We start from the raw sequence: 15,849 nt of genomic DNA, 5'->3' as shown, positions 1-15,849 counted from the left end.
GGCATTCTGATATATCCCAAGAATCTTGTACACTGCTTGGCACATGAAAGGCACTCAGTATTTTTTCAGTGAATTAATAAATGTTTTCTTATTAATTGTTCTGATCTTTATCTCCCTAGCCCAGCCTTCACTGTTGCCATATAAGCCTCCTGGTAGTACGAAGATGTACTATGTTCCACAATTAAAACAAATTCCTTCATCTCTGGATTCCAGATCAGATACTACCATTGAGAGCTCACACTCAGGTATTATGCATAAATTATTCAGAATTTTATTTTTTGAAATTTTACGTGTGGATTGGCTGGTTAATTCTAGAATGACATATGAAAGATCAGTGATATTTAATCCTTCAGTGAAATATGGAGCTTTTCATGCCTCAGTCTCTAGTTCAGAAAAGTGAGTTATTTGGCGAGATGTATTATGTATATGTAAACATTTAATAAGTATTTAATGAAGAAAATTGTATGGATAATTGTTTGTTGGGGTTAGTGGACTTCATTTCAGACAAAGGTTTCCAGGTTTTTTCTGTTCACATTTTCCTTAGTATTTTGGTGATTTTTTCCCCCTCATCATTATGTAGAACACATATAAACAAAAGAAGTATTTTTTGAAACAGCTCTAAGTTATTTTTTTTTTATAATGATTTTTTATTATATTATGTTAGTCACCATACAGTACATCCCCAGTTTTCGATGTAAGGCTCGATGATTCATTAGTTGTGTATAACACCCAGTGCACCATGCCATGCAAGACCTGCCCTCCTTACTACCCATCACTGACCCATCCCATTCCCCCACCCCCTCCCCTCTGAAGTCCTCAGTTTCTTTCTCAGAGTCCATAGTCTCTCAAGCTTCATTCTCCCTTCTGATTACCTCCCCCTTTCTTTATCCCTTTCTTCTCCTACCAGTCTTCCTAGTTCTTATGTTCCATAGATGAGAGAAATCATATGATAATTGTCTTTCTCTGCTTGACTTATATCACTTAGCACTATCTCCTCCAGTGCCGTCCATGTTGCAGCAAATGTTGAGAACTTGTTCTTTCTGATTGCTGAGTAATATTCCATTGTATATATGGACACAACTTCTTAATCCAGTCATCTGTTGCAGGGCATCTCGGCTGCTTCCACGATTTAGTATTGTGGACATTGCTGCTATGAACATTGGTGTGATATGGCTCTTCTCTTCACTACTCTGTATCTTTGGGGTAAAGCACCCAGTAGTGCAATGGCTGGATCATAGGGTAGCTCAATTTTTAACTTTTAAGGGACCTCCACACTGTTTTCCAGAGGGCTGTACCAACTTGCATTACCAACAATGTAGGAGGGATCCCCTTTCTCCACATCCTCTCCAGCAATTGTTGTTTCTTGCCTTGTCTATTTTTGCCATTCTAACTGGCGTAAGGTGGTATCTCAGTGTGGTTTTGATTTGAATTTCCTTGATGGCTAATGATTTTGAACATTTTTTCATGTGTCTGTTAGCCATTTGTATGTCTTCATTGGAAAAGTGTCTGTTCATATCTTCTGCCCATTTTTTGATTTGTTTATTTGTTTCTCGTGTATTGAGTTTGAGAAGTTCTTTGTAGATCTTGGATACCAGTCCTTTATCTGTAGTGTCATTTGCAAATATATTCTCCCATTCCGTGGGCTGCCTCTTAGTTTTTCTGACTGTTTCCTTGGCTGTGCAGAAACTTTTAATCTTGATGAAGTCCCATAAATTCATTTTATCTTTTGTTTCTCTTGCCTTTGGCCGATGTCGTAGAGGTTGTTGCCTATGTTCTCCTCTAGAATTTTGATGGATTCCTGTCTCACATCGAGGTCTTTCATCCATTTGGAGTTTATTTTTGTGTATGGTGTGAGATAGTGGTCAAGTTTCATTCTTTTGCATGTAGCTGTCCAGTTTTCCCAGCACCATTTATTGAAGAGACTGTCTTTTTCCCACCGGATGTTTTTTCCTGCTTTATCAAATATTAGTTGCCCAAAGAGCTGAGGGTCCATTTCTGGGCTCTCTATTCTGTTCCATTGGTCTATGTGTCTATTTTTGTGCCAGTAACATGCTGTCTTTGTGATCACAGCTTTGTAGTACAGCTCGAAATCCGGCATTGTGATGCCCCCAGCTTTGTTTGAAACAGCTCTAAGTTATTAAGACATAAATACTTATTGTTTTGATCTAACTACTTAATAAACAAAAATATTAGGTATTTTCTTTTAGTTCTGGGTTTCAAAAGAAAATATTTTACTTTGTTCATAAATAACCACAGTTATTTACTAATGTGATATGTGCAGCTGTTAGAACACTGTACAGCTTCTCATACCTTGATATGATATTTTACATAACCTCAGTTACTTGCTGCTTTTACTACAGAAACTGTCAAAAATCTAGCTTTGCAAAGATAACAGCATTGAAAGGAATATGGCATTATCTAATATTGAAACTTTAAACTACTTTGAGCTAGTAGCTTGTGCACTGTATACTAGATACCAATTATCGCTGTTGTTTCCTTAGAATCTTAAAATATCCCATAGCACCCTTATGATATCACCACAGGGGAACTGCAGATTTAGAAAATGAGTAGCACCCCATGCTGGAATTCAATAAATATTTCCTGGGGGGATTTTAGGAAGAGAATACTGAGTTGGCGTGCTATGGGGTTTTGATTGATGGGATAACATTTAGAGTGGTTCACAGGAGATGACTCGGTTCAGTTTAGATATAAATTTTTTTTCATGATTTGTCAATAGACATCTTTATATGTGTAGAAATTGCACACAAATGAGAAATTTTCGGGGCGCCTGGGTGGCACAGCGGTTAGGCGTCTGCCTTCGGCTCAGGGCGTGATCCCAGCGTTATGGGATCAAGCCCCACATCAGGCTCCTCCACTATGAGCCTGCTTCTTCCTCTCCCACTCCCCCTGCTTGTGTTCCTTCTCTCGCTGGCTGTCTCTATCTCTGTCGAATAAATAAATAAAATCTTTTAAAAAAAAAAACAGAACAAAAAAAAAAAACAAATGAGAAATTTTCCCTAGTCTTAGGCAGATTTTTTTGTTAACTTTAAGAGGACCAAGCAAGTATCTAATGGTAACTAAGTTGAAGTGCATAAATTAGTCACAATTTTATTTTTCGAAATTTTACTTGTGAATTGGCTGGTTGATTCTAGAATGACATATGAAAGTTCTAATTCCCCACTGTGCTTCTAATCCCACTATGATGCTACTGAAAAGAACCATAAAAATGCTCATATTACCAAATGATAGAATTAATTATTAAGCCTATAACCAGGAACTAGAAGAAAGTTCCACTGCATGCAAGGCTATGATTTTAAAAACACACTTAATGTGGATTGATTCCTGGGTTGCAAAGGTGGTTCAATACTTACAAATGAATCAATGCGATACATCACATTAATAAAAGAAAAGTTAAGAACCATATGATCATTTTCAATAGACGCAGAGAAAGCATTTGATAAAGTACAATATCCATTCCTGATAAAAACCCTCAACAGAGTAGGTTTAGAGGGAACATACCTCAACATAATAAAGGCCATATGTGAAAAGGCCACAGCTGATATCATCCTAAGTGGGGAAAAACAGGGGCAGGAACAAGACAGGGATGTCAACTCTCACCACTTTAATTCAACTTAGTCCTGGAAGTCCTTGCCACAGCAATCAGACAACTAAAAGAAATAAAAAACATCCAAATCAGCAAGAAAGAAGTAAAACATTCACTATTTGCAGATGACATGATACTATTTATAGAAGACCCAAAAGACTCCACCAAAAAACTGCTAGAATTGATAACCAAATTCAGTAAAGTCACAGGATACAAAATCAACATACAGAAATCTGTTGCATTTCTATACACCAGTATTGAAGCAGAAGAAAAAGAAATTAAGGAATCTGTCTCATTTACAGTTGTACCAAAAACCGTAGGATACCTAACCGAAGAGTTGAAAGACCTGTACTCCAAAATTGAAGATGACACAAAGAAATGTTAAGACATTCCATGCTTATGGATTGGAAGAACAAATACTGTTAAAATGTCTATACTACCCAAAGCAGACTACACATTTAATACAATCCCTATCAAAATGCCAGCAGCTTTTTTCATAGAGCTAGCACAAACAAACCTAAAATTTGTATGGAACCACAAAAGACCCCAGATAGCCAAAAAGCAACCTTGAAAAAGAAAAAGCTGGAGACATCACAATCCCAGACTTCAAGTTATATTACAAAGCTATAGTAGTTGAAACAGTATGGTATTGGCACAAAAATAGCCACATAGATCAATGGAACAGAATAGAAAACCCAGAAATGAAGCCTCAATTACATGGTCAATCTTTGGCAAAGCAGGGAAGAATATCCAATGGAAGAGAGACAGTCTCTTCAATAAATGGTGTTGGGAAAACTGGACAGCAACATGCAAAAGAATAAAACTGGAACACTTTTCTTACACCATATACAAAAATAAATTCAAAATAGATTAAAGACCTAAATGTGAGACATGAAACCATAAAAATCCTAGAACAGAACGTAGGCAGTAAAGTAATATTTTTGACATCAGCTATACCACCTTCCTTCTAGATAGGTCTCCTGAGGCAAGGGAAACAAAAAATAAACTGTTGGGACTATATCAGAATAATAAGCTTCTGCACAGGGAAGGAGACAATCACCAAAACTAAAGGCAACCTACAGAATGGAAGAAGATATTTGCATATGACATATCTGATAAAGTGTTAGTATCCAAAATATATAAAGAACTTATAAAACTCAATATCCCAAAAATGAATAGTCCAATTAAAAATGAGCAGAAGACACGAATAGACATTTTTCCAGAGAGGATATGCAGATGGCCAACAGTCATATGAGCAGATGCTTAACATCACTGATGATCAGGGAAATGCAAATCAAAACTACAATGAGAGATCACCTCACACCTGTGTGAATAGCTAAAAACAACAACAAGAAACAGCAGGTGTTCACGAGGTTGTAGAAAAAGGGGAACCCTTGTTCACTTTTGGTGGAAATGCAAACTGGTGCAGCCACACTGGAAAGCGATATGGAGGTTCATCAGAAAGTTAAAAAGAGAACTATCCTATGATCCAGCAATCACACTAGTGAGTATTTACCCAAGGAATACAGAAATATTGACTTAAAAAGGATATATGCACCCTACTATTTATAGCAGCATTATCTATAATAGCCAAATTAGGGAAACAGCCCAAGTGTCCATTGATTGATGAATGAATAAAGAAAAGGTGGTATAGGGATGCCTGGGTGGCTCAGTCAGTTAAGTGTCTGCCTTTGGGTCAGATCATGATCTCGCGGTCCTGGATGAAGCCCTGTGTTGGGCTCCATGCTCAACGGGGAGTCTGCTTCTCCGTCTGCTTCTCTCCCTGCTCGTGCTTTCTCTCTCAAATAAATAAGTAAAATCTTAAAAAAAAAAAAAAGAGGTGAGATATATATATATATACAACGGAACATTACTTAGCGATAAAAAAGGAATGATATCTTGCCATTTGCAACAACATGGATGGAGCTAGAGAGTATTATGCTAAGCAAAATAAGTTAGTCAGAGAGAGACAAATACCATATGATCTCACTAATATGTGGAATTTAAGAAATAAACGAGCAAAGGGATAAAAGGGAGGGCAAACCAAGAAACAGACTCTTAACTAAAGAGAACAAACTGATGGTTACCAAAGGGGAGGTGGGTGGAGGGATGGGTTAAATAGGTGATGGAGATGAAGGAGTGCACTTGTGATGAGCAGCGCACTTGTGATGAGCAGCGGGTGAGGTATGGAAGTGTTGAATCACTATATTGTATACCTGAAAATAATATTACACTGCATATGACCTGGAATTTAAATAAAGCTTCAAAAAATAAAAACACACTTAATGGGGAAAAAATACACAATCATTTAATGGCTACCAGAAAGAAAACAATTGAGTAAGAAAACTTTGATCACTCTTTCACTTTCAGCCCCCGGTAAGAAAAACTTTGATCATTCCTTCACTTTCAACCCCCAGTTCAGAAGACAGAAAGAATGTCTGTACCAGTAAAAATCTGATCAGATGTCTCAATACTTTTTGAGGCCCCCATTGTTCTACTATATGTTTATGTCCCTAACTCTCATTTAGTTGGAGACATTAATTTTGAGAAAAATTGGAGAGTGGTGGAAAGAGAAAATAATCCAGGAATGGTACATTGTATCCTGAGAAATACTGTCCCTGTAAATAAAGTACTAAATACATCAATAGGACAGAAGGAGATCCAATAACTATATATATACTTCAGATTGTAGTTTTCATGTTCTCCATCTATTCTGAGTGGGGGAGTTGACCATAGTAAGATCCTTTCCTAAACCAGTAGAGCTACTGTAGGTGAAAACCTAAGAATTGTTCTAATACCTGTTGTCAATTAATATGTTATGCATCTATAGATATGAGAAGGATCCAGTTAGCATTTGAGGCCAAAGACAAGTCATATACCTTTAGTAGCAAATGTGTGGGCCAAATAGATTTTTCCTCAACTGAGAATGAATAAACATTTGAATTAATGAAATCCCTAAAATATAAACAAGGCAAAGGTAACAGCTCCCCAAAGAAAGAGATCGATGTTAGAAATTTATGTATTATGCCCAGTAACATTCTTAAGTAGAACAAGACTCTATTTATATTAGATAGTAAGTTCTGAAACATGTCTTTTTTTTTTTTTTTTGGTCATTTTATACCTCATACCAGTACTCATTTTAGACATTCAAATATTTGAATATTGATAATCACTGTATAGGAGCAAAAAGCCAGAGGGAGAGAAGTGGCTGAGATCATTTAAAGAAAGTGGGGCATTACAGCAGAGAAATGGTGGAGTAAAGACCTAAGATTTTGCCCCTTGGGAAAAGCAACAAAAATTGGCAAAACTTCAGAAAAATTTTCCAAAATTCTGGAAATTAACCAAAGGCTTATAGCAGCCCAGTGAACATTTATTCAAGAGAAATGGCTGTCTCTTGGTAAGAATAGTAAGCTTTGTGGCATTTAACTTCCCCTAGTCCCATTCTCACACTCAGCTCTGTAATAACCTTGAGAAATATCAGCCTGCTTTCCTAGGACTGGAGGGGATAGAACAGAACCACACCTGTTTCAAAACTTCATTCCAAAAGAATTGTCAGAATTTGATCTGTCTGGTGGTTCCCTGGAAGATGCCATTCAAAAGGCTTGTCTTTATTTAATCTCATTCAGAGCTATCCAGTGTTAAAAGACTGTGTATATGTGTGTGTGCAGGTGTGCAGGTGTGCATGGGGTGTTTCTCAAGAATATTTACAGGCAGGTGTTTTAATGTTATAATGCCTGAGGTGATAGATAACAGTTGAGGCAAACAATAGACTAACAATAGACTAACCCAAAGCTTAAAGGTAAAAACCAAGGATGAGATGTCCATAGATGTTTTGAAAAGCTTTGACAGGGTCACCTGCGTGGCTTTATCAGTTAAGCATCGGCCTTCAGATCAGATCATGATCTTGGGGTCCTGGGATCAAGCCCTGCATTGGGCTCCCTGCTCGGTGGAGAACCTGCTTCTCTCTCTCTGTCTCTGCTGCTCCCCCTGCTTGTGCTCTCTCACTTGCTCTTTCTCTTTGTGTCAAATAAATAAAATCTTTAAAAAAAGAAAAGAAAAGCTTTTACATATTCCTGGAACTCTAGAAGACTGTTTACATGCATAGGCCTATGTGTATTCTCAGGAAAGACCTAAAAAGACCCTACCCTTTATCTCTGGTTGTGCTCGAGTCTCTGTGTAAGAAGAAAAGGAAGGCTAAGGCAGAGTTGACAACTGCCTGGCTCAAAGTTGAAGGCATGTCCTGATATGCACGCAGAACCCCTTTTGTAAATCTTCCTGATTTACTGGTTCAAGGTGTTTAAGGAAATCTCTGTTTAGGTATTAACTGACCAACTAAACTAGTTGAGTAGAAACTTCAGTAGATTTTACAGAATTCATTCAGAGAAGTTACTTTAAAAAAAACAACATAAAGTAACAACAGCAAACTTTGGGGAGTAGATAGAATCTGATTTCTGAAATTACCATACATTATTATTTAAGATGTTAAGTTTTCAACAAAAAAATTATAAGCTGTGAAATTAAAAACCAAAAAATATGGTACATACACAAGAAAATAGCAGTTTAGGAATTGTCTCTGGGAAATTCCAGATGTTAGACTTACTAAACAAAGACTTAATTAGCTATTTAAAATATGTTCAAAGAACTAAATGAAACCATATCTAAAGAGCTAAAGAGGGGCACCTGGGTTGCTCAGTTGGTTAAGTGTCCAACTCTTGATTTTGGCTCAAGTCATGTTCTCAGGGTCGTGAAATTGAGCCCCACATCAGGCTCTGCACTGGGCGTGGAGCCTGCTTAATATTATTTGTCTTCCTCTTCCTCTGCCCCCACTCCTGCTCATGTGCTTGCTCACTCACTCGCTCTCTCAAAAAATAAAAATAACAAATTGAAGTATGAGAACAGTGTCTTTTTTTTTTTTTAAGATTTTATTTATTTATTTGACAAAGAGAGACAGCCAGCGAGAGAGGGAAAACAAGCAGGGGGAGTGGGAGAGGAAGAAGCAAGCTCCCAGCAGAGGAGCCTGACATGGGGCTTGATCCCAGAATGCCGGGATCACTCCCTGAGCCGAAGGCAGATGGTTAACGACTGAGCGACCCAGGCACCCCAAGAACAGTGTCTTTTTTTTTTTTTTTTTAAGATTTTATTTATTTGACAGAGAGAGGGAGAGCCAGCGAGAGAGGGAACACAAGCAGGGGGAGTGGGAGAGGAAGAAGCAGGCTCATAGCGGAGGAGCCTGATGTGGGGCTTGATCCCATAACGCCAGGATCACGCCCTGAGCCGAAGGCAGACGCTTAACGACTGAGCCACCCAGGTGCCCCCAAGAATAGTGTCTTAACCAAATAGATAATATCAATGAAAAGTTACAAATTACAAAAAAAAAAAAAAATCCAAAGAGAAATTCTGGAGTTGAAAGCACAATAAATAGAATTTAAAATTCACTAGGAAAGCTCAGTATCATATTTGAACAGGCAGAATAAAGAATCAGTGAATGTGAAGATAGGCCAATTGAGATTATTCAGTGTGAGAAACAGAAAAAAAAATGAGGAAGAAGGAATAGAATTTCAGAATCTTACGGGATACCATCAAGAATACTATTTTACATAGAGTGGGCGTTGCAGAAGGAGAGACAATGAGACTGAAAGAATATTTGGAGAAATAATGACCAAAAACTTCCCAAATTTTATGACTACTATTAATCTATACATCTGATAAAGCTGAAGGAAACCCAAACAGGATAAACTTAAAGAGATCCACAATTAGACACATCATAATTAAACTGTTAAGAGACAAAGAGAATGTTGAAACCAGCAAGAGTACAAGGGATCCTCAATAAGATTAATAGCTGATTTCTCATCAGAAACCGTGAAGGCCAGAAGGCATTGCAATTATGTATTCAAAGAGCTGAAAGAAAAAGAAACTATCAACCAATAACTCTGTATCTAGTGGTACTACCCTTCAAAAATGAAGGAAAAATTAAGACATTCTCAGATAAACTGAGTTTATTGGTAGCAAACTGACCTATAGGAAATACTAACGGGATTCTTCAGGATGAAATGAGTGGACACCACTAGTAATTTGAATCCATATTAAAAAATAAAGAGCACTGGTAAAAATAAAAGACAGTATAAATGTATTTTTGCTTATAATTCCATTTTCTTTCATATGACTTTAAAGACAAACACATGAAACAATAATAATAAATTTCTGTTGTACAAAAATGTGTAGAGATATTACTTATGAAAATAATAGCATAAAGAAGGGAAGAGACAGAGCTATAGAGGAAAAATGTTTTTATATACTGTTGAAATTGGTATTAATCCAAATAGATTGTTAATTTATATTAAATATGAATGGTAATTCCTGAACAACCACTAAGACTATAACTCAAAAATATATAGTAAAAGACTCACTGTAGGAATTAAAATGCTATACTAGTAAATATCTACTTAACACAAAATAAGTACTAGTAGAGAAGTTGAGGAATAAAAAAGACATAATACTAGAGAAAAAAGTAGAAAAATAGCACACCTAAATCCTACATTATGTGTAATGATATTAAATGTAAATGGGTAATGCTCCTGTTAAAAAGGCAGAGATTGGCAAGGTAAATAAAAAGACATGATCCATCTGTATGCTCCCTACAAAAAAATGTCTTTAGTTTCAAAGACAAAATTCGTGGAAGTTAAAGGATCTAAAAGAATATGCCATGTAAACAGTAACCAAAGAGGACTAGATTGTCTATTACTAGATATAAGAACTAGGAAGATTGGTAGGGGAAGAAAGGGATAAAGAAAGGGGGGGTAATCAGAAGGGGGAATGAAGCATGAGAGACTATGGACTCTGAGAAACAAACTGAGGGCTTCAGAGGGGAGGGGGTGGGGGAATGGGATAGACTGGTGATGGGTAGTAAGGAGGGCACGTATTGCATGGTGCACTGGGTGTTATATGCAACTAATGAATCATCGAACTTTGCATCAGAAACCAGGGATGTACTGTATGGTGACTAACATAATATAATAGAAAAACATTAAAAAAAATAGACTTTAAATTTATTAGCAAAGATAAAGGAGATTTTATAATGATAAAAGGGTAAATTGATCAAGAAAATAGTTATAAATGTATATGCACCTAACAACAGAGTCCCAAATACATAAAGAAAAACTGACAATAAAAAAAAAACAAAAAAAAACCCTGACACTGTTAAAGAGAGAAATACACAATTCAAGCCAGTAGTAAAGGTCACATATTATATAATTCCATTTATATGAGAGGTCCAGAACAAGCAAATCCGTATAGACAAAAAGTAGATTAGTGGTTGCCAGCAGCTGTAGGGGAGGGGGAAATGGAGACTAATTGCTAATGTGTATAGAGTTTCTTTTTGGGGTGACAAAAATGTGCTGGAATGAGATAGCAGCAATAATTATAAATACACTAAACTACTCATTTGTACACTTCTTAAATTGGTGGCTTTTATGTTGTTTGAATTATATCTCAATTTTTTAAAAGGGAGAGGCAGGGAGCTTCTGGGGAAGATGGCAGAGTAGGAGACTCCTACTCACCCCATCCCATGGATTGACCTAGATAACACTCAACATCAGTGTAAGTAATCCAAAAAATGACTCAGAGACTGGCAGAGCAGACTCTCCCCAGCTAATTGTAGTGAAGAGGGCACATGAAATATGGTAGGAAGGGCAAAGACTTGGGAACCAAGCTGACCCACAAGACTGACCATGGGAGGAGGGGACATGGCACGCCTGGAGAAGGAAGAGGAGCAGACCCCACACTAGGCACCCCAGGCGTGGGGCACCTGCGCTGAAAATAAATCCCCATAACATTTGGCTTTGAAGACCAGAGGGGCTTAACTTCTTGAGTTTCGATAATCACTGGGACTTAACACCAGGAACTTTAAAAATAAGCAGGCTGTGCTTTGGGATAACCAGAGGGCAATAGGAAACTGAGTCCCCACTTTTAAAGGGACAGCACAACAGCCCTTTCGAGATACAGTATAGAAGCAGCAGTTTGGAAAATGCCTAGAGGATATGGGAAGATCTATTTCCTAATCTCAGGTGTGCAGTAGGAGCAAGGATCTTTAGATTTCTCCAAGAACAAAAGAGCCAGTGCCATTTCTTTTCCCCATCTGCAATCCTAGATACATGCGTATTTGGTGGAAGAACCATGAACACTCTCCACCTAGCTTTGCTAATAGGATGCCCCACTCCCATGTTGTGGGACCCCCATGGATCTGCCCCATCCAAACTGCTCTCAGCAGGAGTTCTCCAAAAGGTTCCGGGTCTTCTCCCACAAGCATACCAACACATATGTAACTTTGCTAACAATGTCCTGCCCCCACATTCTCCTGTGGATTTGCTCCATCTGACCCACCCTTGGCCACCGAGTCCATCCAAAGTGACACCAGAAGCATGGCATTGTGCAGGTAGCCCCAGCAGTGACCAGGACCACTCCAAGGTGATTCCCACCCTGGGTAGAGATGAAGATAAATACACACACCATTTCAGCTGTGGGCTGGGAGCAGACATCTGGTCTGACTGCAGGCCCTGCCCACCAACAAAAGCCTCTCAGGGGACAACACAAGGAGAGCACCCTGCAGTTCAGTCCAACTGCAGCTCTAACAAACATCTGGTCTTACCCAACTCAACCACAAGGCAGCCCCAGACTGGCCCCTAGCAACAGAGAGACTAAACCTGCCCACTACAAACAAAGAGACCCATTGCAGCTGACTGGACTGAAGGCAAATATGGCTTAACCACAGTAGTAGGACCCATGCAATACATGTAGGAGACACCCCTGAAGTGCCAGTTTCTGGTGAACAGGGAACATTGCATTGCATGGCACCACAGGACCTCTTCTTCATAAGGCCACTACTTTCAAGAGCAGATGATGTAGCTGACTTTTCTAACAGAGAAACAGAGTTAGAAGAAGTGAAGCAGAGGAATATGTGCCAATGAAAGAACAGGACAAAATCACAGCAAGAGAGCTAAACAAAATGGAGATAAGCAATATGCCTGCTAGAAAATATAAAGTAATGGTAATAAAGATATTCACTGGACTTGAGAAAAGAGTGGCGGATCTCAGTGAGAACCTCAACAAAGAGAAAATATAAAAAAGAATCATTGATGAAGAACTCAATAACTGAAATTAAAAATGCACTAGAGAGAATAAATAGACTAGAGAACACAGAAGAATGGATCAATGAGCAATGGAAGACAGTAATAGAAAGCAATCAAGTTGAACAGAAGATAGAAAAATAATGATGAGAATAGGTTAGGGGAACTTGATGCTATTAAGCATGACATTCACATTATAGGGCTCTCAGAAGGAGAAGAAAGGGAGCAGAAAATTTATTCAAATAATAGCTGAAAACTTCTCGAATCTGGGGAAGAAAACAGAAATCCAGATCCAGATCCTAAATGTAAGAAATACAATGGAACAAAATACGTACTTATTGGGAAAATTATATAATTCAAGGATTTATGGACCCAAGTGCGTAGTTGTTAAGCAATATGGCAACAAAGAGATTTTCACAAATATACAGGAGCTCGAAAACATACTCTACCTTCATCCTTTCTTTTTTTTTTTAATTAAGTTTTAAATTTTAATTCCAGTATAGTTAACATACAGTGTTATATTAGTTTCAGGTGTACAACATAGTGATTCAACAATTCTATACATCATTACTCAGTGCTCATCATAATAAGTATACTCTTAATCCCCTTCACTTATTTCACGCAACCAACCCCCCCGGTACACTTTATTTTAAATGAGTACCCTCAGTTAGTTTTTTTCCAACAAGAACACTTTTACTTGAACACTTCAGAATACATAGTTCTAAAATATATATATATAAAATATTCCATCCAAGAAAAATAGAATACACATTTTCTTCAAGTACACACAAGAGAATTCCCTGGTTAAATCACTTGAAAAGAAATAGAACAAATATTACAGATTTAAGAAAACTGAAATATACCAAGTGTATTTTCCAACCATGATGATATAAAACTAAAATCAACAATAAAGCTGGAAAATCTATAATATAAATATGAAATATTGAATATGTAAATATTAACACACTATTGCTCCAGTGATGGGCCAAATAAATGAAATGGCAAATCAAAATATGTCTCAAAAGAAAAAACACAATATTCCAAAACGTATGGCTTGCAGCAAAAGCAGATGTTAGAGTGAAATTTATGCCATAAATGCTTGTAATATTAAGGGAAAATTTCAAATTAACAACATCACACCCCAAGGAACTAGAAAAAGAAGAAATGTAGCTGTAATTTAGTAGAGGAAGGGAACAACAAAGAAGAATCAGAGATAAGTAAAATAGAGACCAGAATAAACAATAACATAACATTGAAAGTAGTGACCAGATTTTCAAAAAACAAACAAACAAAATTGGCAATGCTTTAACTACATCAACTAAGAAAAAAAAGAAGTCTCAAAAACCAAAATGAGAAATGGAAGAGAAAACAAAATAATAGATAACCACAGAAATATAGTGTGAAAGCAGATTATTATAAACAGTTATATACTAACAAATCAGATAACTTAGAAAAATATAACCAGATAACTCCTAAAAATGCACAAATTACCAAGATTGCATCATGAATCTTGAAACCAAGAAGTAGGAAATCTTCTTAGTCCAATAACAAGAATGAAAGTTGAATTAGGAATAAAAAATCTCCCAACACAGAAAAGCCCAAGACTCTATGGTTTCATTGGTGAATTCTACCAAACATTAAAAAAAAAATTAATGACAATCTTTATCAAAATCTTAAAATAATGGAGGAGAGGAAACACATCAAAATCATTCCATGAGGCCAGTACTACCCCGATACCAAAGCAGGATAAAAACAACATAAGAACAAAAAAGTCTAGTTTGTCCAATATAAGTTTGCTGTTCCAAGTTTCTTTTGACATCCGTTTGCGTGGTAAAGTTTTCTCCACCCCCTCACTTCATTCAGCAGGAATCTTTAGGTCTGAAATGAGTCTCTTTTAGGCAACCTTCATACTGTCTTGAAAAATTAATTTGAAGACTCTCCAGCTGAAGAGGTGGCTCTAAGTGAAGAGTTCCAGAAAGAGTAATGAAGCAGCGGTGAGCTTTGAAGCCAGGTTAACAGAACATTCATCAAAATAGAAATTTTATTTACAAGGTGAACAAAAAGTGTCAGAAGTCAATTTCGGGATGAAAAGCATAAAAACAAAACCAATTTGATTTGTGCTTCATAGAAGAGACCAAAGAAGTTGTATTTTATTCATGATTTGGTGATCAGATAGGTTAAAGAAGTTCTTATAAAAGTAATATGTTATCAAAAGCACAGGCAACAAAAGAAGACTGGATTTTATGAAAAGTTAAAACTTTTGTATGTCAAAAAAGTCAACAGAGTAAAAAGGTAATTCACAGAATTAGAACAATGTGCAAATCATATATTTGATAAGGGATTAATATTCAGAATATATGAAGAACTCTTACAACTCAACAACAGCCAACAGTCTAATTTTAGAATGGGCACAGGATCTGAATAGACATTTTTCCAAGAAAGATGCACAAATGGTCAAAAACATTAAAACAATGCTGTACATTATTAGTCATGAGGGAAACAGAAATCGAAACCACAGTGAGATACCTCTCCATACCCATTAGGATGGCTGTTATCAAACAGAAAAAATAACAAGGTTTGGTGGGGATATGGAGAAATTGCAACCCTTGTGTATTGCTGGTGGGAGCTTAAAAGGATGTAGCCACTACAGAGAGCGGTGTAGTGGTTACTAAAAAAGTTAAGCATAGAGGAGTGCCTGAGTGGCTCAGTCGGTTAAGTGTTGGACTCTTGATTTCAGCCCAGGTCGTCATCTCGAGGTCAGAGACCGAGCCCTGTGTTGGGCTCCATGCTGGATGTGGAGCCTGCTTAAGATTCTCTCTCTCCCTCTCCCTCTATTCCCCTCCCGCATTGTGCACATGCTTGCTCTCTCTTAAAAAAAATTTTTTTTAATGTTAAACATGGAATTACTATATGCTCTAACATATACCCAAAAGAATTGAAAGCAGGGATTTGAACAGATGCTCATGATACAACTCAAATGTCTATCAGCTGATGAATACATACATAAAATGTGATGCATATATGCAGTGGAATATTACTCAGCCTTAAAAAGAGTGAAATTTGGCACATGCTACATTGTTGATGAACCCTGAAGATACTGTGTTAAATGAATAAGCTAATCAC

The 15,849-nt window shown here is 37.1% G+C and overlaps 1 protein-coding gene across 1 annotated transcript in view; it reads left to right on the top strand.

The window, feature by feature from the left end:
• The window catches only part of ALMS1 (ALMS1 centrosome and basal body associated protein), a 216,998-nt gene that overhangs the window by 127,701 nt on the left and 73,448 nt on the right, over nt 1–15,849 (top strand). The window contains exon 13 of the mRNA XM_008700492.2: nt 120–245. Coding sequence (XP_008698714.2) covers nt 120–245 — 126 coding nt within the window. The remainder of the gene's footprint in view (nt 1–119; nt 246–15,849) is intronic.

This window comes from Ursus maritimus, unplaced genomic scaffold, assembly GCF_017311325.1.
Source record: "Ursus maritimus isolate PB19 unplaced genomic scaffold, ASM1731132v1 scaffold_6, whole genome shotgun sequence".
NCBI classification, from domain to species: domain Eukaryota; kingdom Metazoa; phylum Chordata; class Mammalia; order Carnivora; family Ursidae; genus Ursus; species Ursus maritimus.
Note: the sequence above shows the minus strand (reverse complement) of the source record. Positions and strands in the feature narration are given on the sequence as shown.